Source organism: Haemaphysalis longicornis, unplaced genomic scaffold, assembly GCF_048455015.1.
Source record: "Haemaphysalis longicornis isolate Haplotype H1 unplaced genomic scaffold, Haemaphysalis longicornis Haplotype H1 scaffold_12, whole genome shotgun sequence".
Classification (NCBI taxonomy): Eukaryota; Metazoa; Arthropoda; class Arachnida; order Ixodida; family Ixodidae; genus Haemaphysalis; species Haemaphysalis longicornis.
The window spans coordinates 45,223,095-45,248,177 of record NW_027526225.1 but is presented as its reverse complement, the minus strand read 5'-3'; the positions used below and the strand labels follow the sequence as shown (position 1 = coordinate 45,248,177).

The 25,083-nt window shown below is 45.4% G+C and overlaps 1 protein-coding gene across 1 annotated transcript in view; it reads left to right on the top strand.

Moving 5' to 3' along the window:
• Window positions 1-246: 246 nt before the first annotated feature.
• Window positions 247-25,083, top strand: part of LOC144161935 (uncharacterized) — a 30,178-nt gene continuing 5,341 nt past the window's right edge. Inside the window, exons 1-4 of the mRNA XM_077692492.1 lie at window positions 247-456; window positions 5,705-5,773; window positions 11,498-11,627; window positions 21,995-22,183. Of these exons, the coding sequence (XP_077548618.1) occupies window positions 5,723-5,773; window positions 11,498-11,627; window positions 21,995-22,183 (370 nt within the window). The 5' untranslated portion in view covers window positions 247-456; window positions 5,705-5,722. The remainder of the gene's footprint in view (window positions 457-5,704; window positions 5,774-11,497; window positions 11,628-21,994; window positions 22,184-25,083) is intronic.

Below are 25,083 nucleotides of genomic sequence, written 5' to 3'. Positions count from 1 at the left end.
CAAATTTCTCTCATGGGCCTGCAGGTGGTTTGTTTATTCTCGTTCCTACGAAATTCGCCCTCTTTGTGCTCTGCAGTGCATTGTCTCTCTTTGCACACTAAATGTGATTTTTACATCTTGTTTTTTTATCTGCCAGAAAAAAAGACAAATGGTAGTACCTGTTTTTATTCGGTCCCGAATGTACGCCATTCGTACAAGAATAACAACGAGCAAACGGCAAACGTGCCTTCAGAGCGGAAGGCCTCAGAGTCAATCCAGGCCGCATTTTACGAGTGCGCTCAAAACCAGGCCTGGTCTACCCACTTGCGCCAGGTGTTCCTGGCTAAGGATTCCCGCGTTCACGTCGCCACTTTTTCCAGGAACTGCTAGCGTGGAGTTGCACCTGCCGTCTGCACCTGTGAAGTACGCATGTAGCAGTGGACAGCGTCTGCTCACAGACCGGACTGGCAATCAAGGGTGCGTGGCTCTATGATGAACAGTTTGTTGCTTACGCTGGGCCAAGTGAGGTGATGTCACTTATGCCTGTGGCTATACTGGTCTCGGGGTGGAATTTTTTCTTTGTGTTGCAAAAAAATCATTTGCTGTAAAATATGTCAATTCATTCGCGGGCAAAATAATTAATCCGTTGCTAGATAAACCTCTACTAACTACTGGCTCCTGCGAAAGATTGGTGGTTAGGTTTGAAATATGTGAGTTTATTTGTTACATTTGGTTTTCATGCAGGTTTGAGCTATTTGAGGCTAAGCATTTACTACTGATTACCTACTACAAAAGAGTCTTGTATAGGTTTAAAATTTTTATGGCCATTTGTTATATTTGGTATGCATTGAGTTTTGTGCTCTTCGATAGCGCTACCACGTCTGCGACTGCAAATGTGAGCTCGTTACTCTGGAAATATCACAGTACAACAAAGGTGGTTTTTTCACATGGTCGGACTGCTTCTTTTGTGTCATTGGAAAAAAATATAGCATATACCGCCTGCAAAAAATCGACGTCGGAAGTTTCATCACGTCTCAGTAACTAAACACCCTTAATTAAAAACTTACACATCGGCGGCGTAGTTCAATGTTGCCCAGAAAAATTTCCCTTCTGCGACTCGTGCACGTCGGGCGATGAGGTATTTTTCTTCTATCTCAAGGAGATCGAGCTGACTTTCCTTGTTTTTCTAGCCGTTAGTTGTGCTAAATGAATATTATTCATCTTGTTTGTGTGAAGAAAATAGGCAGTATGGCCTTAGACAGTGCCGCCAGAATTGCCGGTGGCTGGAGAACCTAAGAATAACGACATCAAGCGTCTTCTGCTTTATTTTAACGTTGGAAAGGGTAGCAACATATGCTTACGCAGCCCATATAAAGAACGCGCAAACCTTGCTTTCTTTGCAGACAAAAAAGTGTTGAGGTGATGCTGAATACCGCAGTGTTGTTATTGAATCCAACTGAGCCGAAGGAAATACGCAGGATAGGAGAGAGTGAGAAACCTTGTAGAAACCTCTAAACGCCATCTCCAATGTAAATAAAAAAAATTTCGTCCTTTGCAAGATCGCATGGGTGCAGCGTTGCGTCGACAAACGATGCCAGGGCACGCTGTTCCTGCAGTTGACAGCTAGAGGCATGCAGGTAAGGTGTTGTAGAAAAGGCGGTTTTGAAGGCATCGCAAGGATAACTTGGGTACTTACTGAGTCAGGACATGTCCGAGGGCATGGACATGGTTGGGGTGAGCCACACAAGGACGGCATTTTGGGGTTAGGTTATCTTGTTCTGTGCGTGTATGGCACGAAGTCGGAATAGTGTATGAAGAAGCTGTGCTTGTCACCGACTGAGTACTGGATCTTCAATGGGAAACTCTTCGTTTCGCGAGAATAAAGTGAGTTGCTTACGAACTGGTGCCTGGACTTTTGTCTCCCTGTGCTGGACAAAAAGCATGACTCAAGCGTACTTTGAGAGGTGGGCACGGAGTCAGCTCATTCATTTTAGAGCACTTGTTCATTACTGAAAATTTGTAATACCTCGTGCGTTTTACGTGTGTATTGATTTAGAATCTCGGCCACTGTTACAAAAAAGTTCTCTTCATTAACATCTCGTTACGAAGATAATACAGTCGCCGTTATTCTTGATTATTCAATTCCCTGAAATAAATCAAAAGTTTGTCGATTACTTGCTCTAATCGATTAGTCGCGAAGTGCTTGACAAGAGCGGAAGCTTGTTGTTCCACCGAGTAAGAACCCCTTCATGGCCTCAACCGACTTGGATGTACTAGGTAATCTTTGCTTCATGTGATCTGTTTGGTTCCTCATGCGGTGTGCCTGGTGATATTGATGATTACATTATAAGCTCTTCCAAAGAAAACATAGAGCTGGCGAGTTTTTTTTCATAACGCTCTAAATGTTGGAGTGCCACAGGCTACCGCCGAGAACATTAGTTTTTCTAGAAGCAGTGTATATTACGTTAGAATTACCCAGTCCCGTCCTGCAACTACGACAGTCCGGATCGCTAAGTGGTAAGTCTCCATTTAGCTCAAGCAGTATGGTGGCGATTTGATTGAGCTATTGTCCACAATTTTATGGTAGTCCGGCTTTGTTGGCAATATACTATTACAACTACTAATAGCGGAACACGTAGTGAAAAACGAAATCGAACTTGAACATGTCACGCTTACCAAGGCCAATTGGGTGGAAAAGGAAAAAAGGCCTGCAAGGCCAAATGCCACCGACATACCAGAAGAAACGTATCAGTGCAACGTCCCTGCATTATTATTGCTATACACGTAGGCAGATTGCTGATAGAAAAGCAGAAACCTTTCCGTACCACGCATTCTGTACACTGGCAGCGTCGCACGGAATTCTCCAGTTGCCTTTCTTGCCGAGAGCAGTTCTTGTTTCGAAGGGTACCAATCGAAATGGCCTTAGTCTTACGCCCCTACTCATGCTTGGTCTTCCATGTATTTGTATTTATGTGCAGTTCCTCATTTAGAAGCTCAAGCGAATCAACTGTCTTAAACGTGCCATACACCTCGTACCGCACCCTTCCCCGCCTTCGTGGCAGGTGGACTTTTCCTGGATGACCTGCATACCCCCAGCTTTAGCGAAGGGCGCCAGTCGCGGTGTACTTTAGTTTTACTGTGAAAAACATGGGCAATGCTCCACGCTGAAAACTCTTCGGTTGTAGGGTTTTTGAAACAAATATAAAGGAGGCATACCCTGGGCCAAGAATATTTCCTTTATTCCAGAAACAAATGAATAACTGTTTTCAGTAGAGTGAATTAGAAGATAGAGTTGTTCAAACACTAATGTTGTTCAAAAGGCAAAAACACGGGTCGAACCGTTTAGCGGCGCGGCGAGCGTTACCCGTTGCTCGTGGCGCAACAGATACAGTACTGGGCTCATACGCGAAAGACCTGGGTTCAAATCCCCCTCAGAGTAAACCTTTGTTGTTTATTGTTGGTTATACTTTTACAGCTGTGACAACGCCAGTTTTTTATTTTACTGCGGAAAGAAGGTAACATGAGCCGACCCTAATGCAAATCAAGATCTGGCCTTTCGCTTTCTGTTATCTTCCTATCTATTCAGAATATAAAACACAGAATCTTTTGCGTGCGCCGTAATTATGATGCCCATGGTACAAGCTTTGTGTAGCAAAACTGTTACATTTATTGCACCTTTTAAATGTTCAACAAAGCCGTATTCATGCACGTCGCTTACAAATGTAGGTCACGGAATACGTTTTGACAGAACAGAATTTAATGGTGACACCTTTTCTGTGAACTAATATCTGCCACAGTTTTCTACATGTGACTGATTAGGCTCTCTCTCTATGCTCACCAAAAAAGCATGTGGGAACTCAAACTTACAAATGTGTCTGAAGCAGCGCAATAAAATTAGAAACATTCAGTATTTAAGGACGACCACTGGCCTTGACATCAAAAAATTCTCGATCCGTGCAAGCTTACCAAAAATTGTTGAAAGTTACACCGCCGCGTGACTTATACAACGTAAACGGTGATCAGAACCGTAAACAAGGACATTTTCGTTTGCGTAGAGTTACAATAACAATTAAGCTTGCTTCTAGCCTGATTAGGTGTGAGTCGGTCAGTTGCTAAGGCGGCCAATAAAAGCACAACAAACAGACGCCTGTGGGCACGGCTTGCGCAGCCGTAAAGACGAAGCAGACGATTATAAACCACCGAGTACAGACGGGTAATCGTTGTTACTTGTTTTGCAAATTCTAGTGCAATTAGCTCTTAGTATCGAATAATTTGGCCCCAAAACAATAATTGTGCATTTTAGTTTTTTTGTTATAGCTGATAACATCTGTCGTCTGCGTTAGCGGAGAAGCACATACAACAGTATACGCCCTCGCAGACCAGTTCATAGCTGCATTGAACTTAAGAACAATACATGCAAACGTTACGGCGTAACAAGACCTGTTCGGTTCAATTAAATCACATTATTTATTTCAGCAATATTCCCTACAGAGAGTTCTTCAAAGCAATGATGGACAGTTATAGGAATTGTTTTGTTCATTTTTTAGTTGCAGCTTTTATAGAGTTAGATGTAACAGCAGAAGTGGGCGACGCTGCTTGGATCTCTGGAAATTGAAGCCTTTTATTCGTGGTGATAAAAGTTTATTGGCACGCCCTCGTCTCTGACCGGACCATTCCTTCACACTGCATGTCCTCCTTACAGTTTTTTTCGCTTTAGTTCAATAACTGAGAACCAGTGCGTAGCCTACGGCTGCGCAGATGGTTCCCTGAAATATATGTGTCCGGTTATGTACGTGTTTTGATTAAGGCAGGGAAGCTGCAGCAGTAATTCGAGCCACTTCGCGACCGATGTGTTAGTATGTGTCCTTCTTTTTCTTCGGGATGTAGCTATTTTTAAACTATTATGTGTCGGTTGATTTAAATGTCCGCCCCTCCATTAGCAACCGCACAACGTAGACCAACTCCATAAATTAGTGTACAGCCAGAGTATACGATGCAGTGTAGGCGCTTTTGTAACCATAATGAGGTATTATGTAAATAAAAGGACGGCTCAGCCGAGATTTTAACCCGGGTTTTCTGCGTAGGAGCCCCAGTACTGTACCCGCTGAGTTACGATAGAGGGGTAAAACAGATACAGTTGTTCTGAATGGTAGGTATAATTGTTTTACCTTCTGTAAAGAATTAGAGTAAATTTTTGTATCTCCACTAGGGTTTATTTTCAATACAACTTATTTACCCAAGTTTAAGCGTCCTTAACATTTTAGAGGTTGAACGCATCGAACCTACATGTACGCGATGAGGCGCTCCCTAGTGGAGGGCTTCGGAGTAGTTTAGACCACCTAGGGATCTTTTACGTGTGCCAAAATCTAAACCCACGGGAGGATGTTTTCTGCTTTTGTCCTCTATCTGAGCATGAGCCACCAAGTCCGGGATTGAACCGGCGTCCTTGGGCACTGCTGTACAACGCCATAGGCACTGATCAATCACGGAGGTGTTATTAGTGGAATTCATGGTGTTAATAATAATTAATGGTGCTAACAATGGAAGCTGGAAGGTTTCACACTGACACTCCTTTACGCATCATGGCAAGTGGCAAGCTCTTTTGCTCATTCAATCGAATATGTGCTGACCCTGCTGAACGACTGATAACAGGGTCCGCTTTCCTCTCTGGTACCGGCTGTCATAATGACACCGAAAGTAATAAAAAGCTTTTTGTCCATTTCAGGTGCTAAATCCGCTAACCATGGAGTCATCAAAGTGTCCGCAACTGGTCGCCGAGCCACAAGAAAAATTGGTAAGGGTCGTCTTGCCCGGCGACGACTTGTGTGATAACTCTAACGGCTAAGTCACAAGAAACCTTCACGGACCAGACACAATTAGCAAGAGGGAACGGGCGTTAACGGCATGGAGCAGTGTTTCTTCATTGCCGTGACTAGGATGTTGTATTCTACAATGCTTCGTTTTGATGGTCCCGCAAAACTTGAACGATTAAAAGCCGACTGTATACCAGGAGGCCTACTGCGCTTAGCGATTTCGTGGAGATTGCGCAAATGACCTTTGCCCGGAGACACATCCCCGGCGACACACCCGTTGAAGCGCATCGCGTGATTCGCCGGGCGCGCTTTTGGGGCCTGCGGGCCCCGACAGCGGTCGGCTCTGCCGCTGCGGCCGAGGCAGCCAACCACCCCCGAAGCCTCCTATGCATGGGGCGCTGGGTCATTTCGGGGAACGTGACTTTTTTCGCGCCACGCGAAGAGGAACGGTGCGTTCACCGTGAATGAACGCCGGGTTCGCCACGGCAAACGCCGCGTTCGCCCGACCTCCTTCTGTGAGCGTTGCACGGAATCGAATGGCTTGGGGACGTGGTCGGCAATACAGTTAATCAAAGGTTAACCAAGTGAAACCAAGACTCAACCAGACTAAGCCAAGGTTTTGCTTTGCACATCCAAGTTCAGCAGAGCTAAGCCGCAGCCATTTTTTTTTGTAGCAACGCTGCCGTTAAAGTCCAATGCGGCTTTGGCAGGCCGGCCGAATTGTATTGTCTTAGTTTTTTCTGAAATAAATTATAATATTGTTATTATTTTTATTATAAATAAGAATATTAGTTATAATGTTATTATTATTATTTATGTATATTTGTATTTATTTATTTTCAATACTTTTAATTCAAACTGAGATGATTGTGTTGTATATCGGCAGATGCGAAACAATCCTGACGGTCTTTCATTGCAGGATGATTTGGATCGTATTGCAAGGTGGTGCCAGATGTGATACATTATGTTGTATCCAAAAAAGTTTGTTTGCGTGCCTGCGTTAAAAAAGACAGAAACAAATAGAAACCGCATACATCATTAATATGTATGTGACTACTACCGAAACAACATGCAAGTATCGTGGTATTGTTTTATCACATGATGATTGTTCATGGAATGTCAATGTTTATCATGTGGTTGGTAATCTAGCAAGAGCTCTTGACTTTATTCAGCGGAACCTAAGATGTGTACGCATGGCCTCCGTGGGATCCTACGGAGACCAGGTGTATAGATAAGCTCGAAAAAATGCAGGACAGTGTCGCGCGGTTTGTTTAAGGGTGGGAAAAGGGGACACACAGTTTGAGTGCTACGAGACGGAATTGGGTTGGAAATCGTTTTTTTTTTCGTAGAAAATATCAAACTCTCTTTTCTACGATAAAGGTGGTTAAAAGGCGAAACTTTTTTCTATGCAACCTGAGTCAAAGTCCATATTACAAGCGGCTTTTGAAGCTTTTATTTTATGTACTTTTTGGCAACACTGAAATGGTTCGTAAGAACTACTTCAACGCAAGAGTACCGTGCAAGGACAAGTATGTCTCGCTATTCCTTTTTGGTGTTGACTAATAAACGTACAACCGGTTACAAGAGACGCAAGTGTGCTAATGAATGAACAAGTGTTTTATTTCATTCTGGAACCCCCTGCAGTAACGGCCTGTTCGAAAAGCGAGGAACTCAGTCAAATAAGAAAAAAAGAATAAATAAAATACTGGCACTCTTTTACACGAATAAAGGGGTAGGGCACCAGTTCTTGAATAAACTTAACATTACTTACATTCCTTAAGGCGACCTGTAAACAGAAAGTAGAGCTGATTACACACTACAGTAAACAATTGTTACGTACTTACATGCGGCAATAAAGACACTAATCCGTACTAAACAGGAAATGGCATCGACAGTTGCATACAAATCCGACAGCATAGGCATTAATGCAGCCCAAAGTACACACACGCCAATAGCAGTGGGCTCTAAAGCCGCCAGATATCCCTGGGCTAATTAAACGAGATAATGTTGGTCTGTCTGTCTGTCTGTTTGTCTGTCTGTCTGTCTGTCTGTTAGAAAAACTTATTTGCCAAGTTTATACACACGACGCATTACTACAATGGCTTAGTAGGCTGTAGATTTGGGCAAGTTGGTAATCCATGCTGTACTTCAATTGCGCACAAAAGTAACGAAGACTGGAGAGAGACGACACGAGAGAGAACGCTCCTCCAACAAACTTTATAAGAAGTGACAAATTTATACTGCCCACTCTCTCGCATACACACTCATCCAAAAAACAAAGAACAAAGGCCTCCTCCCCTCTGTGCATTACCACAATCTTAGGGCACATGCCACTGCGATTGCGTTTTCACGACAAACCGTTGTCTTGTCCAAGGAAGTGAATCTGCTTTTCCGTAAGTGGGAGGGAGGGAGTGCTTACACAGCAGTCCCCTGCACGTGCCATTTTATTGGCCTCAATGATCTCGCGGATCGTTTGGTTCCTGTTCATCGCTATAACACTTATCCAACATGGGGGTACATTTGCAATCCCGGCAGGGGTTGCCCAATGGCCTGAGTTGGCATTTTATACATTGTTGACATGCTCGCGTAGTCGATCATTGATACACCTCCCCGTTTGCCCTACGTAAACCTTTTTGGAGTCTAAGGGAATGACATACACAGCACACGTAGCGCAATCAACAAACCTAACCCTGTGCTTGACGTCACAAGGTCGTTTTTCTCTTTACAGTAGCTCTCTTTGCACAAGTATCCAAGCTTCAGGGGTGCGGAACACACGACATTTACGTTAGTTGTGGTTCCAATCTTTTTTAACCGGTGCGATAACCCATTCTTGTATGGAATGACTGAATACGTGTGTTTTTCTGTTTGTTTACACAGTCCCGCTCACGCAGACACTTCTTTGAGCAGGTATGGATATTTTCTGGCGCAATAGGCCAACTTAAAACCATGTACCCGTTAGACGTGTCTATAGGTTTTTAAAAGAGAATAACCTTTGCTTCTTGCTAGCTGATAAAGAGGGAGGCTTTATGGTGCTCCCGGAAGATACTTTCCAAAGGAAGGCTTTGGAGTCTGTGAATAGTATGTTCAATCTCCAGAAGGATGAGTCACTACCCAGGCTGAAAGCTGCCGCTAAAAGGCTGTGCACGGAACTCAACTGAGACCGCCTGGCAAAATTCGTTGAAAGGAGTAAAGCCAGCAGTTTGAGAATGTTATTTTCGTCCAAAACCCACAAAGTGGATAAGCCCCTTCGGGTCATAATTACAGACCGGAGTACCTGGCAAAAAGCAGGTGCCCGCTTTCCTCAGGGAAAGCTAGAGGCGCTTTACGTGGATGACCCGTTTCTGATAAGGGGATCAGAAGAAGTAGGCACGTTCGTTCAGAGCAATCATGACGTTCCATACAGGGCCTTTTCAGTTGATATAAAAGATTTGTACTATAGCCTTCCTCATGAACAATTGTTGCACTGTGTGGAAGAAGCCATTGACAGGTTTGGCAATCTCAAATTCCAAAATTCCGCTGGTGTAACCGCGAGAGGTTTTATCGAATGTCTGTCGTTCTATCTGAAGTCAACCTATGTACACTGGAGTGACGACACTTACCTTCAAAAGAAGGGGGTGTGCACAGGTTCTTGCGTTGCGCCCGTGCTGAGCGACCTGTTTTTGCCGGCATGGATAGGTGGTTGGAGCCCTTGCAGCAAAGCTTGGATATAGTGAAGATCTTCCGCTATGTCGATGATTATCTTGTTGTTCTGGACGGCAGAGTGCAGTACGAACCCAGCTTGCGCGCCGTACTAAATGCTTTTAAACAAAGTTTGGAACCGCTTTGTGTGACGCACGAACTTATGGACAACAGCATGATAAAGTTCCTAGATTTAAAGCTACATTTGCTCGCGAGCAGTACGTGCTGGCAGTTTGAGCCTCGTGCTGGAAACCCTTTACTTCCTTATTCTTCGGGGCATTCCAAAGTGGTGAAGCGGGGCGTAGCCAAACTGTGCTTCATAAATAGCCTTAAAAATCATGTGTGCACAAAATGAACGAAAGCCTAACCATGCAAGTTGGCCGCCTTGAGCGAGCAGGCTTTCCCGAGCACATTTTGATGGCTGTTGAGCATGATGTGCTCAAAGAATCAAAGAAGGATAGCGTGAGCGGGACTGTGTAAACGAACAGCAAAAAGCCATTAGGTTTACGGCTTCAAAAGCTCCCATCCGGCTCGAAGTGAAACGTCTGCAGTCATTCGATACAAGCATAGATTATCGCTCCAGTTAAAAAAGATTGGAACCACAACTAACGTCAATGTTGGGTTTTCTGCACCCCTTAAGCTTGGATACCTGTGCAAAAAGAGCTACTGTAAAGACAAAAAACCACCTTGTGAATTCAAGCAAAGGGTTAGGTTTGTTGACTGCGCTACGTGTGTAGTGTACGTCATTCCGTTAGACTGCAAAAAGATTTACCTAGGGCAAACGGGGAGGTGAATCGGTGATCGACTACACGAACATGCCAACAATGCAAAAATTCCAACTCAGGCCATTTGGCAATTTACTGTCGGGATTGCAACTGTACCCCCATGTTTGATAAGTGTTATATTATAGCGATGAACAGGAACCAAACGACCCGCGAGATCACTGAGGCCAATAAAATTGCACGTGCGGGGGACTGCGGTGTATGCACTCCCTCCCTCGCACTTACGGAAAAGGAGATTCCCTTCTTTTGGCAAGACATCGGTTTGTCGTGAAACCGCAATCGCAGTGGCACGTGGCCTAAAATTGTGGTAATGCAGCGAGGGGAGGAGGAGTTTGTTTCTTGTTTTTTGGATGAGTGTGTATGAGAGAGAGTGGGCAGTATAAATTTTTTCCTTCTTTATAAAGTTTTTTGAAAGTGCGCTCTGTCTCGTGTCATCTGTCTCCAGGCTTCGTTACTTTTGTGCGCAATTGAACTACAGCATGGACTACAATGGCAATACACATAACAGTCATGTACAAGACCTGCAGGCATATACCGACTCTGACAATGGTCAGCACTTAGTAGGTAGAATGTTACTTCCTAATTATACAAGCACATCATAAAAATAATGATGGGACTACGCTGAAAGGCGAATAAGCCATGCCACGCTGGTTTGAAAGACTATCAGTCTGTCCCTCGATTCAACCGCCCCGCCAAAATTTTAAAAAATTCTGCAACGAGACGTTTCTGTGAACAAAACAGTTGGTAACTACTGGTGGCAATGTTCGAACTTGTCAACACTGTCGTGCAAAAAGAAAGGATTAGGCATATTTGAGCAAGAACACTAATCATACCTCGCATTTGCAGTGTTGTCTTAATTAGACATACATGCTTTCTTAATACTGTCCATTTAATTTAAAGAATACGCCCACAGAAAAGTTTTTTCACCTAAAAATACAGAAAGCGTTCGCGCGTGGCACTAGCCACCAGGGCGTAGTTCACCAGTAACGAGAGGTCCCAAAAGATGGCGCGGGCAGTGGAACGAGGCAAAATTGAATTGACTGGAGAACACCTCCACCGTGTATAGAGACGGGAGCGTAAGATTATGAGCAGGGAGCGGTAAAGAGAACACAGGCATTTACACGGCAGGAACGGCAGACGACTACCGTCTTTCGACGACATTTGCAACGAAGTGAACCATACGCTCCCAATTTATTAATTTTGATATTACAATGAATTGTTGTCGTAAGGTTGCTTTCGTTTCAGGATATTAAGCACAACAAGACTGAATGTCTACCAGGACACCGGCCCCCAAGCATTTCAAGAAGCTACTGCAAGAAGCCACATACTCTGTCTCGGCACATCGTCTGGTGGTGTCGTGGCCGTACGTCGCATGGTCAGAAGTGTTCAATACATATTTAAAACTTACATCGCTACGTTCTGCCGGCTGTTTGCCAGCTTTGTACGCAGAAATTATGGCTTTCTCGTATAACACGAACCCACCGCACCAGCTATGACTGAAGGAAGGGTAAAAATTAATTTACTTTTGCAGCTGACCCCGATGTGCAAGGGGTCGGGTTTGAAACTTGGCCCAAAATTGAATTTTATTAAAAGCTACAAACTAATACTCGTTTATTCAAAGCTGAGACAGTTTAAGCACAGAGGATACTCCTCAATATACGTCCAACGGCGGAATTTACCCTTGCGCTGCGATAACGCGACGTGCACGCTGCTTTCGTCTTGCCGAGGTGTGGATTTAAGAACTACCCATCACTTTTAATGAATATAGTCTTTCTTGTGCTATTTAGACGCCGAAATTTTGTGTCTCTGTCTGTCTGTCTGTCTGTCTGTCTGTCTGTCTGTCTGTCTGTCTGTTTGTCTGTCTCTCCATCCAGCCGGCCGGGCTAGGTTAATAGAGCTGATGAGCAAGACACTTATATAGGCAAAGCATTTCGAAACTTCTAAATCTTGCAGCAATGTTCATACTTGTGAACATGTTTGAGCAAAAACAAAACAGTGGACATTTTTAGAGGTAAAAAGTTAAGGAAAGCCTCACTGATGCCATAGTGTTCAAGTTTATTTTGCAGAATCCTGGGTTTTCTCTGATCAAATGCCTTACAAAAGGCGATAAATACACCTACTGTAAACAGGTAATCTTCGATTGAGCGCAACAACTATTCCTTTAGCACTAACACAACACGCCGAAGACCGATTTTTGGAGAAACCGAACTGGGAATATGTTTTTATGCGGTTTTGTTTACAAAACGAGGTCATTATTTAATGATCACGTCTTCCAGGCACTACGAAAACACTGGCTGTATCAATATATGTTTGTAATTTCAGAGTACATCTTTATCCCCTCTCCGTCATAGAAGACACTCGCTAGTAACCTGACAGCTGAAAAAAGCACCGCGTAAAGTTAAACGCATGCTATAGTACTGGGCCGACAATGTCTAGTGGGTATCTTGCAGGCTACATTTGTACGTTATCATGGTCAAGAGTCCTGCAGTGACAGACAATAACAGCGCTTAAACGGGACGCAAGAAAGATTGACAAGACAATGCGCTGACTAGCAACAACAAGGTTTATTACATTGTAACGGAATATATACCCTCGGAGAAGGAAAATGCAGAGAGAAGGAAAAGAAAATGATAAAGAGATTGTGATGAACTGATATTGACTCGCGAAGAAAGTTGTCATCGGTCAAGATAATCATGCTCCTTTTGTAGCAAAACAATAGATGGCTTGCTTACGGATGAATCCTTTCGCGTGTGGTTGACGTGCTCCTCGAAGATCTCTCTGGCGCACTTATCTTTGTATCTTCGAAGCACACGTGTTTGGTCGAATTTCGGTATGCACTTGCACTTGACGTAATGTACGGCGACATTGCTGCCTGTTCCTTTCTTGTAAGTGCCGGCATGTTCCCGCAGCCGGTCATTCATACAACGATCTGTTTGACCCGTGTAGGACCTACCGCATTGCAGCCGAATGTCGTAAACGACGCCTGATTGGCACTCCACCAATGGCTTGTCATGTTTTTTTGAGCAAGATCTCGCTGTACTTCCTTCCCCGTTCACTATGCTGCAAAGCTCACCTAATTTGTTTGGAGCGCTTAACACCACGGTGACTCCGGCTCGAGCAGCAACTTTTTTCAGTCGGTGAGAGACACCGTAAACGTACGGAATGACTGCTACCTTCCTTTTTTCTTTCCCTTTGTGCTCTTCGACAGGTTTTCGGCGGGGATTCCCTTTAGCAGTGATTCGCACAATTTGAAAAGAAAACGTGTAGGGAATCCTGCTCTTGTCAGCCTTTGAGCCTGAGCGGAGAAGCTGTCGCCCATTTGATGCAGGCATGACCGATGGAGAGCGTTCCTGAGAGCTGAGATTGCAATGCCTCTCTTCACGATTTTCGAATGGTTTGAAGTGAATGGCAACAAACTCTTCTTGGTTCGGGGGGAATACTTCCAGCATACGTGCTCTGAATTCAACTTCAACTCTAGTCCACAAACCTGAGGCGCTCGTCACATGGGTCTTCGGTCGTCAGCGTGAAGTCCCCTAGACTTGATTGAAACGCACTCAGAATGCGCTGAACTTGCTGCTGACTGTTTGTAGCTGTGGAGCACTCGAAGAGGATCAGAAAGTCGTCCACGTAGCGAAATACTCGTACAACGATGGTTCCAGAAAGTTTCACCTTGAGTTCCCTGTCGTAGCGGGCGAGCAACAGGTCGCTCAGCACCGTAGCGAGGCAAGCGCCAATGCAAACCCCCTTGTTTTGAACGAAGTGGTCTCCTTGGAAAACCATCACCGACGAGTCCAGGTAGAACTGTAGAAGCTGTAGAAATTTTGATACGGACGTCCCCGTTGTGTTCTGGAACGGAACACTCCCATACTTGTCGATACCATCTTCAACGACGTTAACGAGAGCTGCGTGAGGCAAGGAAAAATAACGGTCCTTTACGTCGATTGAAAATGCGCTTACATTTGATGGCTTCCGCTGCTGCAGAAAATCTGACACTTCTGTCGGGCTTCGAACAAGGAAGGGGTCTTCGATAGGAATCAACGCTAGCGAAGTTTGCAGGAACCGTCCGATATGTCGCTGCCAATTTCCACGTTTGGTGATGATCAGACTAAAGGGAATGCCTTCTTTATGAGTCTTTGCAGTGAAGAATGGCTGCAGGCATAATTTGTCGGCCTTCTTAAGAGACGCCGCAAGTGTCGTCAGTCCCGCATCTTCACATAACCTCACTGCTTCATTCCTAATCTTCTGCGGTGCTTTCTCCGCAAAGCGTAAGTGAGCTTGCACTGCTTGCATTACTTTTTCATTATAAGCGGTGGTGCTAGCTACCACGAAACCACCCTCCTTGTCCGACACCACCAACGTTTGGTCTGACTTCTGGAGTTCAGTGGCGACCTGTGCTAACATAGTGCCTGGTGTCTTGGTAAGTCTTGTCAGGAGACTGTCCACAGCTTCCAGAATGCATCTCTCGGCCTCTTCTGCAGGGGCTTTTCTCTATACAGTCCGAACCAAGGACAGCAACTCAGTTTTGTGTACCTTCGGTGGAAGGACGAATTTTGGGCCAAGCTGCAACACTCGTTCAACGTCCTGAGGTACCACGGGAAGAGGATCACCCACTAGCGTCACGGAATTACCCGAAGGAGGGCGGGGCGTCTTCCTGGAGCGGTGCACGAAGATACCATACGATCAAAACCATCAAAATCATACCATCAAAACTATCATACAACCCTTACACGCAGACACACTCAAAACGCTTTTGCACCTCTACAACAAAGTATGGCTTTCGGGGCACCTTCCAGGATCTTGGAGGGAGGCCATCGCAGTGGCTTTTCTGAAGGAGGGAAAGGATCTGTCTTCCCCTGCTAGTTATCGTCCCATCGCCCTAACAAGCTGCCTGTGCAAGCTGCTTGAGAAGATGATCAATAGGAGGCTCATGTACTTTCTAGAGTAAAATGGTCTTCTAGAGAGCTGTCAGGCAGGCTTCCGGGCGGGGCGGTGCACAAATGATCAACTGGTTTCTCTAGAGGCCTACATTAAGGATGCATTCATTCATAAGCAATACTGCATGACAGTATTTTTTGACATTGAAAAGGCATATAATACGGCATGGCGCTACAGAAATCTTAGAGACCTAAAATCTTTTGGTATCTCAGGTAACATGCTTAACACTCTTTCTAGTTACATGTCTTCACGAACATTCGTTGTCAGAGTTGTGTCGGCACTAGAAAACGTTCACGTGCAGGAAAATGATGTGTCTCAAGGTGGCGTTTTGAGCTGCACCTTGTTTATAGTAAATATGAACTCTCCACGAAAGGCACTGCCACCAACCATCTTCTGCTTGATGTATGTAGATGACGTTAAAATATCGTTCAAATCATGTAACATATCCATTTACAAACGTCAGATCCAGCTAGGGGTAAACCAAACTTTCTCGTTGGGCAGATAAAAACGGTTTCAGACTTAATCCTACGAAAATCACATGTGTTGTATTCTCAAGAAGGTGTGGCATCCTGCCTGATCCCGACATAAAAGTCAATGGTGATTCAATTCTAGTAAAAAGAAACACAAGTTTTTGGGTGTGGTGTTTGACGAAACACTCACATTTGTCCCCTACATAACACGACTCAAACAAAAATGCCCAAAAACAATGAATATTCTAAAAGTCGTGTCTCAACAATCATACGGTGCAGACAAACAACTTCTGTTTGCCGTTATGCTGCGTTGGTAGGGTCACGGTTAGACTACGGAAGTGTTGCGTATGGGTCAGCCACAAAAACAGCACTGAAAATGCTAGACCCAGTGCTTCACTTGGGGCTTCGCCTGTCTTGTGGGGCATTCCGTAACAGTCCTCTCCACAGTCTTTCTGCAGAGTGCGACAAATGGTGCTTAGCGTACTAGCGAACATATGTTGACCTTCTATATGCCTCCAAAAGCTCATCAATGAATGACCATCTCTTTAAACCGGTTTTTAATGATATATCCACAACTAAACTCTTTTTAAACAGTCTATCAATTTCTGTTCCTTTCTCGCAGAGAGTGAGGGGCGAGGGGACTATTCATAAGCTTTCCTTCTTAGATACATCCTAATTATCTCACACTGATCTTGTAGCACCATGGCATCTCCATCCTGTGTCGTGTGACTTGTCTTTCGTTCAGTACAATAGGAAGCGGACACCAAGAACTGGGATTTTGCATCATTTCCTGTATCTGCAGGACAAATACAGGGCTGCAGAGTTTTTCAGTGATGCATCTAAAACGTTCACTGCAGTGTATTGTGCTGCGCATGGACCCAATTTTGAAGCATGTAGAACTATGAATGTAAAGACAAGTATATTTACGTAAGAGGCATACGGCATTTTTCTGGTTATAAGTCATATAGTTGAACATCATATTTCTAAATCCATTGCCTATACAGATCCGCTGAGCGTCGTCCGTGCATTATCATCCGGAAAGTCATCGAACAACCATGTCGTTAACCTGGTCCTGAAATCACTTATGCTTGCTTATTTGTCAAACATTGGGGTGACTGTGTGTTGGGTGCCAGGCCACTGTGGCATTGGCAGAAATGAACTGGTGGATGAAATGGCCGCGAGTGCTGCACTCCGAAACACAATAGACTTAACAACAGTAACTTACACAGACCTCAAGCCACACATTAGACAACTCCGTAAAACTTTGCAAGCAGATTGGACCAAACAGACACACAAAAAACTACACGTAATAAAACCACACTTGGGACAATACACTACTGACTCACACAACAAGCACATTGAAGTTAGCTAGGTTACGGATAGGTCATACACATGCAACGCACTCGCACTTGCTCGCGGGATCTCCTAGACTCTTGTGTTGCAGGTGTGTGGAGGGCCTATCCGTGATACAACTCCTCATTGAATGCAAGGCACTCGACATTACACGACGCAAACGCTTGAGAGAACTCTACAGACAACATATTCCATTACATCCCTGATACTTTTTAGGAGACGATGCCACGTTTTCTGTCCAGTGCACCTTCAAGTTTCTTTCAGAAGTTCAATTCTTACAGCTCATCTCATACCACCCATAGTTTTACCCTTGGTCCTATACACTAGCCACCTTATATATCTTTTAACCACTCTTGGTCTTCATCCTGGCCCTTTACACCAGCCGTGCGCATAGTAAATAATTGATTTTATTCGTGTTCCCACTAACCAGTTTTAGTTGTCACCTATTCATCAAACCACTTTCTTGGCGCTCTTTGCCCTAGCTGGCCTTGCGCCATTAACCTTCAAACATTATCATCATCGAAGCTTTCTCGAGAGCGATTCCTTGACTGTAGCAAGGATTTGGGCTTTAACTTCAACACGGTTTGGACTTTTGAAAGGGTGGCGTGAACTTGCACCCTTCGCCTTTTGATTTCGCGCAAGGAAAGCTTCGTGTTCAACTATCATCTTGGTTAGACGGAGAGGTGCATGTATTTTCCGTCTAATGCTGCACGTCCATTCATCCCTCTCCTAATCTAAACTCCTTGACCGGTGTTGGACCACCCGGCTTCAAGGTACATCAAAATGAAGCTACTTTGGGTACCACGCCTAATGGACCACCGTAGGATTACCGAGGCCCTGGAACCATTCGGCACTATTCAGTATGTAGCCGGAAAGGCGTGGAGATGGACAGGAATGGATCACATGGCGACCGGCGGTTGGGAGGTGTCCCTCATATTGAAGTATGACGTCTCCGGCGCTGAAATACCACATATGATGGAGATTTATGAAAGCCAGTGCTTTGTGCTGATCCCTGGCAGGCCACGTGTTTGTCTGCATTGCAGAACGACAGGGCACGTACTACAACAGTGCGGCGCACCACGGTGCATTGAGTTGCATCGGAACGGTCACACCGCAGAAAGATGTGTCACGACCTGTGCTGACAAGCTTTGTCCAGGCCAGGAATTAACAATTAACAAGATGTGTCCTCGTTGTGCCAAGGTCATGGAGGTAGAGGACACAGCGGGGGAGGTTAGCCAGTCAGTGTTGTTGAAACATCCCGAGGCTATGCCAACAAATCCTCCAGCAGGGAAGATTGTCCAAGTTGTGCCACATACAGTGATACCTCATCATGTGCGGCATGGTTATCCTAATCATAAACAGTTAGAGAGTCAAGCGGTAAGCAGGACGATGCAAGAGGAATGAATCCAACGATTGCCGATGAAGCATTGGGGGAACACCATGCTTCAGGGCCACTTCCTGCCCGCGATGATGAGAGAAATGACTTGTCTCTAGGTGATGTCGGAGGCGATGCCTCCGCTACTTGCCCCACGGAGGTTGCATTAACATCTTGTGAGGATGCTCTGAGTCTGCCTGAGGATATTCCGTGTTTCAACAATAGATCGATGAAAACGCCTGCTCCGGTGGATAGCGAGGGGAAGTCCGCCATCTCCACAAAAATCTAGTTGTCCTCTGTACTGGACTCTTCCTACGCGACTGTGCTGGCTAGCGGCGTTGTGTCGTTGGCTCGCTTAGAAAGGACAGCAAAACCTCAGCCGTCCAAGTGTGCCCGCAAGGGTGGCTGAACTATAGGAGAAAGGCCAACGTTAGCTGCTATGCTTGGATGGAAATGCCACAGTATTGCATGCTGGCCACGAACAGGAGACTACAGTACCAGCTCTTACGTCTCCTTAAATTGATAGACCTAAGCATTTCGGACATCCAGGAGAGGAAGTTCTGCGGAGATGAGGACACAGCCGCAGGAGTAGGGCCTTTTTTAGAGCGTTGTAGTGCTTGTGTACGCCATTTTGCAGGCTTGTCTGTAGGATGCTTCGTCTTGATCAGCCAGGAAATCAGGTTTTCCTGTTTCTGCTGTACTACCATACGTAAGGGCGTTTTAGTTGTTGTGACCTTTCCATTGCAGCTATTGAAGGGCGTATTACTTGCCTCTACGGATCCGTGAACTGTCTTGAGCGCACCTTCTTTTTTCTGTCTCTGAGGGATTTTGTTCCCACGCGAAGAAAATCCGCCTCATGGGGGATTTCAGTTGTGTATGTAGTAATCTGGATCATTCTAGGTCAGGCCCGTGATATGACCGTAGTGCAGCCACCCTGGCTGATAAAGTACACGAGCATGGTCTCCTTGATGCTGGAGAGATAAAAGGGACTTCCGCGCCGTTCATTTACTTTCAGAGTAGCTTTATTGCACGTCTGGATCAAATATACATGTCTGCAAAAGAAATGTTTGAATTTCAGGCTATGATGCGCGCCTTCTTTTAGACCCAGAACTGTAAGGTATCTGTTTTGTACAGTGGATCAAACCCGCGTGCTGTGCTGCCTTTGTGGGATCTCTGTAAGCTCAATGTCTCTTTCCTGGCTGATGAAATCTGTCTCGAGAGTATTTGGGAGTGTTAACAGATTATTCTGCATGGTAGCGAAGCTTGTTAATGTGCTTCAGGTACTGCAGTGCTCGCCGCCTAAGTCCAGGCTCTACACAGAGTATTTACAACGTTCGTGGGGGATCTCAAGGGGAGCTATTGTGTCGGGATTATATTTTTCTTTTTCTGGTGTGTGGTGGTGCTGGAATATTGCAGTTGCGTGTGCACCAGCTTGTGTCTCTTTTTTTCTTTTAACAGTTGGCTCATCATCAATTTATATTTAATACATTTCAAAAGCGCATAACTTACCATTTGCCTATTCTCTTGCCTACTACCGGTGAGACTAACAAGAAGCCTCCATGCAGTTTTCTAAAGAAAGCTGTGGATGCTTTTAATTTCCTGAACTGTTTTCTATCGCACGTGCGCCGTTTGGAAGGCGTAGAGTTTTTCTTCCATGGCCACTTCTTTTCGCTTATTATTGTAAAAACAAACACAATGATCATTTACAACTAAAAGGACGCGGGCACTGCTAGTTAATTACATATATTTTGACTCAAATGTACCTGCACTTTTCTTTGCGCTTAATATTGGGGACATGTACGACAAGTGGCGGCGGCTACAGGAGTTTCTAACGGCGCTGCCTATACAAACCTCTTGTTCAGGGAGCCTGTTACTTTTTGGCGGGAAGGCTCAATCGACCGACAAGCGGGTATCTTTTGGAAGTGTGTGTTTGGGGGCGTGACGCCGCATGACTGCGGTGGCTGGATAGACTGGCCGGGGACGAGCTACGACGAAAAGCGGGGCCTCTGAGTTGCTCTCCGCCTAACAAAAACCCAATGTCTAACCATTACCATGGCTCCACTTAAACCAGCAACGATGTTTCGGCTTAGTTAGGTTGCACAAATACACAAAACAAAAAGTCCGACGACACCTAGGCATTTTATGCTTGTTCTCATGGCCAAAGCGTCAAAGTCCAGTAGAGCATCTGAGACGCCTTGACTCTGCCTAGGGCTTTCGAAAGGCTTTGCTATCTCTCCTTTAGCGACGCTTTCCTTTGCGACACACCGTAACGCTATAGAATTGCTTCCACCTGTTCCATGCAAGTGGCTCCGCTGCTCATGCTGCTATGAAGCAATGGGGAAGTTGGCGGCTTGCGATAGTGAATTTTCCTCCTTTTCGGTTCGGAGGCTTGGATGCGTTCTTTCCCTCCTTCCACTTGTGGTGAAGAAACTTGGCGGGTTGCGTCTGCCTAGTGCACAGTTTAAGCTCCCGCTATGGAACACCCTGCACTAAGGAACGTCTCACGCTGTAAAACCTTCTAGCCGCGTGTTTTCTCTTCATATCACGATTTCAACACTTTCGCTGCACAATTCCTTGGCGCTCCTATAGGCCGCATGTATTTACTTCTGTCTCCATTTATGTGCGCTGGTTTTTCTTCAAGAAAGCATGATGAGCTCAACAGCATGCCTCACGAGAGCGTGCACGCGTTTTGCACGCAAACACTGGCCGCAGCTGCAAGAAATTAGGCTCAGAATTGCTCTCAACGCGACCAACACCTTCAGGTGCAGCGGCGGTATTACTTGCAGTGCTTGCAGCGCTCTTGCGTCATGGCGACAAGGCAAGCAGGCGAGCGAGCAGCCGGCAACATATCGCAGTGGGACAGGAAGCTTCGCTCCCTTCAGGTCAACTGCGCATGTCCGTGTGTTTTCCACGACCGCTGCCAGGTGACGGCACCGGTATCCTCGGCCGTGCGCTCCGCGGTTCGTATTTGAATTGTCCATGACTGTACATATTAAGTACATACATAAATACGTACATGCATACATACATACGCATGGACAGACAGACAGAAAGACAGACAGACAGACAGACAGACAGTAGGACAGACAGACAGACAGACAGACAGACAGACAGACAGACAGACAGACAGACAGATTTTCGTTTTTTGGTAGCCCAATAAAGACTATCGTCATTATAAGCATCGAAATTGCCCATAGAGCAACCTTGGCTTTTGCAGATAAATAGGGACACCCCCACAAACACGTCCTCAAGGCCCAACCATTACTGATGACGTCACGTCGTCCATCATAGTTGGGCTCAGTGCGCCGCGCTGTAAATGGACTATAAGGCCGTGGAATATGACTGCACGTGTGACTGTAATCTCTCGCTTTTTCCTCTCTCTGTAACGCACACACAAACGCGCGCACTTTTAGTGACAGACCGACACACTGTCCGTCTAGTGATAGTTAGACACACCTACACAATACTCTGGTTCCGTACAACGCTTTTTTCACAACGTTAAGTCACTATGGCTTAATATTAAGCTGACATGCGAGGTAGGTGTCGTTCTGCTGAAAACAGCCAAGGTAGGGCGTAATTGAAGGGCCACTTTTTTCTCTTCCCACCCAGGGTGGAGCGTACATCGGCGCCTGCTGTTTGCGAGCCTGGTGTTAACGACCACTGGAATCATCGTTATTTCGACAATACCAAGTTATTCCACTACCGCATTTACTAAAGCCCCCGTCACCACGTCCGTGACGTCTGAAGAATCACCTGCTTCTACCGGTCCAGTTACGACCACCGCTCCGGACTTGAATTGTACGGCAAGTAGGACAGTCGGCAAGCTCTCAACGTGTTGGTTATTTTACGCGTGCACTTGATTGTCAGTCCATTGACAGCTTTATATTCACTCAGTGAAATGTGCACAATCGAAAGCATTAAACAATGCCTGCTGGGATCTTTGCCGTGGCAGACATATTAAATTATGCAAGTATAAGGATTCTTGATGCACGGAAACAAGTTGGAGGTTATCCGGACTGTTGTAACATAAATGCTCTAGATAACCCAACGAGAAGCCGTGCATCGGGAAAATAAAGGGAATGTTTGTGGAATCAAAATCAAGTGAATGGCTCTGTTCCAGGCAGATCGTGTACTGATTGCTATATTTTCTAGCAGTGCTGCTCTAGCAGCTGCTGTAGCGTCGTAACTGAATCTTGCATGCTTGACGTCAGATGCTGTGAATGCAAGTCAAGGAGCAGTGCGAGGAATAATGACATCCGGAAAGGGGCCTGAAAGGCGTTTTAAGCACACGATATGAACTAACGCAATATTTTGGTTTCGTGGTCATCGTCATCTATGCCAAGTATAACATTTTCACGTGCAGCGGAAAGTTCACACTTTCATTGCAAAGTTTGTTGCCGCGTGTGTATGGGCTCCACCATCTTCCCGCATGTGCGTCATCGATTCTCCCATGTGCGTCACAAAGCAAAAGCAGAATCTAAACCGAACGCAGAACATCAGACGGCCCCGTCCCAGAGCGATGCTGCGGCTCAGAATATCGCAGTAGCAGACGCCGCCCGCAGCCGGATTCTCTTGCTGAAGTCACTGAAAAGCGAGGCATCATGGGCACTCACGTTCGCGCGGGGCGAGGAGATGGATGAAACAAGTGATAATCGCGGCGTGGGCAGAAATGCGATGTTTTGATTCGCAATAACTCCACTAATACTCATCGCCTTAACAAAATTCTTGAAGGCGGCGATTCCTACGACGTTGATTACCTGAAAATATGAACACCCATGTATCGGCAAAACCTCTTCCAGGGCTCCTTGAAGGCGGAATTCCATAGATCGGACACGTTTCAGCCATCAATTTGCATAAATTTGATCTTTATGAAAAACATCCCAACGCATAATCACTACATTTTGTCATTTCGCAGAACACGCCGAAAAACCTGTTTCAAAGACCTATTGTCCCTTCATCAATGAATGGTTGGGAAGGCTCGGAGAGTGTTCAAACCAATAACAATTTCCAGAGAAGTTGATCACAACGTCTGAATTGGTGAAAGTGCACGATCCCGCCAAGTGTCTGAAGTGTGAAAGTAGCTACTGCCAATCTCGTGTCACTCTTAAGAGCCCCAAAACCTGAATTGGAGATACGGCCCAGTGTTAACCCCCATTTGAGTGGTGACTGTACCTTCGCGGAACCATCAAAGTTGCCGTCGGGGTCAGTTTCTGTTTTGAAACAATTAACTCAATTATTAGTTGGAACAAGAAAAGAAGTCTGGCCTGCCATAGCCATGGAGGATTTGAGTGGCTGATCCTCGCAACCAATGACACGAAGTACATTGCAAAAAAAAAAAGGGATAAGTGACCAACAAATTTGGGCATCCAAAGTGTACATACAGATACATGCCAAATACACACAGTAGCGGAAGCTGGGAGTGCATTTAGTATCTTTTTATCAAATAATTTTGTTAGTTTTTATCTTGGATTTATGCCAGATATTTCTCGCACCCCTTTATGAATTTTTTTTCGGGAAACCACGGATATCGCAAATTTTGACAAAAAGGACACAAGAAAAAGGCCGCTATAGGCAGCTGATAAGGTCTTGGTGTGAACACTTAGCTCGCACCTTGAGCCGAAAGCGGTCGTTAACGGCCAATTTGAAATTCCCGCCTCCTCGATTTACCCTGTTCACCAAGAGATGGCTGTATACGACGCAGCTGGTCATGTGGAGGACGAAAAGCCTCGACAATTACAGACAGTGGTACAAAACAAGAAACATGGTGCGCCTGCTTCGCAACAAAGCAGAATGTAGGGGTGGCGAGCAACTTTGGTACGATGCATTGGACAGCTCGAGAACGCTTTACTGGGTACAAATGCAAAAGAAAAACGGGCGAGCATCACGCAGTTTTCTCTTCTGCAATATTGACAATTCGTATTTCCAGCGAAATATTTTGCCTATGTTACACGAGCGCCCTTGTGCAGTAAAGCTTTTCTTACTGACCCTAGCGCTTATTTCAGTAATCTAGCCAAAATTTTTACATTTCCCCAAACTGGAAACTCCGATTATCTCGAAATCGTTAGTGAATTTTACGACTTCGGGTAACGAGCTATTAGTATCCTATTATATTGTCACGGAACATCGACCTACGTTCCGGTTATTGGCAAATCGCCGTGGATGAAATGGACCGAGAGAAAACCGCCTTTATTACACCGGATGGTCTCTACCAATTTAAGGTAATGCCTTTCGGCCTATGTAACGCGCCTGCCACGTTCGAAAGAATGATGGACGCTCTCCTTCACGGCCTCAAATGGACCACCTGCTTGTGCTACCTCGATGACGTCATCGTTTTCTCTCCGACCTTTGAAACGCATTTAGAACGTTTATCCACGGTCCTATCTGTTTTCCGTCACGCAGGTCTTCAATTGAATTAATCCAAATGCCGATTCGTCCAACGTCAACTTCAAATTCTTGGTCACGTCGTGGATGCCCGCGGCGTGCAGCCCGATCCAGCCAAAATACACGCAGTCAAAAACTTTCCCCAACCGCACACCGCAAAAGACGTCAGAAGCTTTCTTGGGCTATGCTCCTACTTCCGCCGCTTCATACAAAATTTCGCCCATATTGCCAGGCCTTTAACCGACCTCCTCAAGAAAGACGTTCCATTCACGTAGGAATCTGCACAAGCTGAGGCCTTTTCCACGCTTATTGATAGG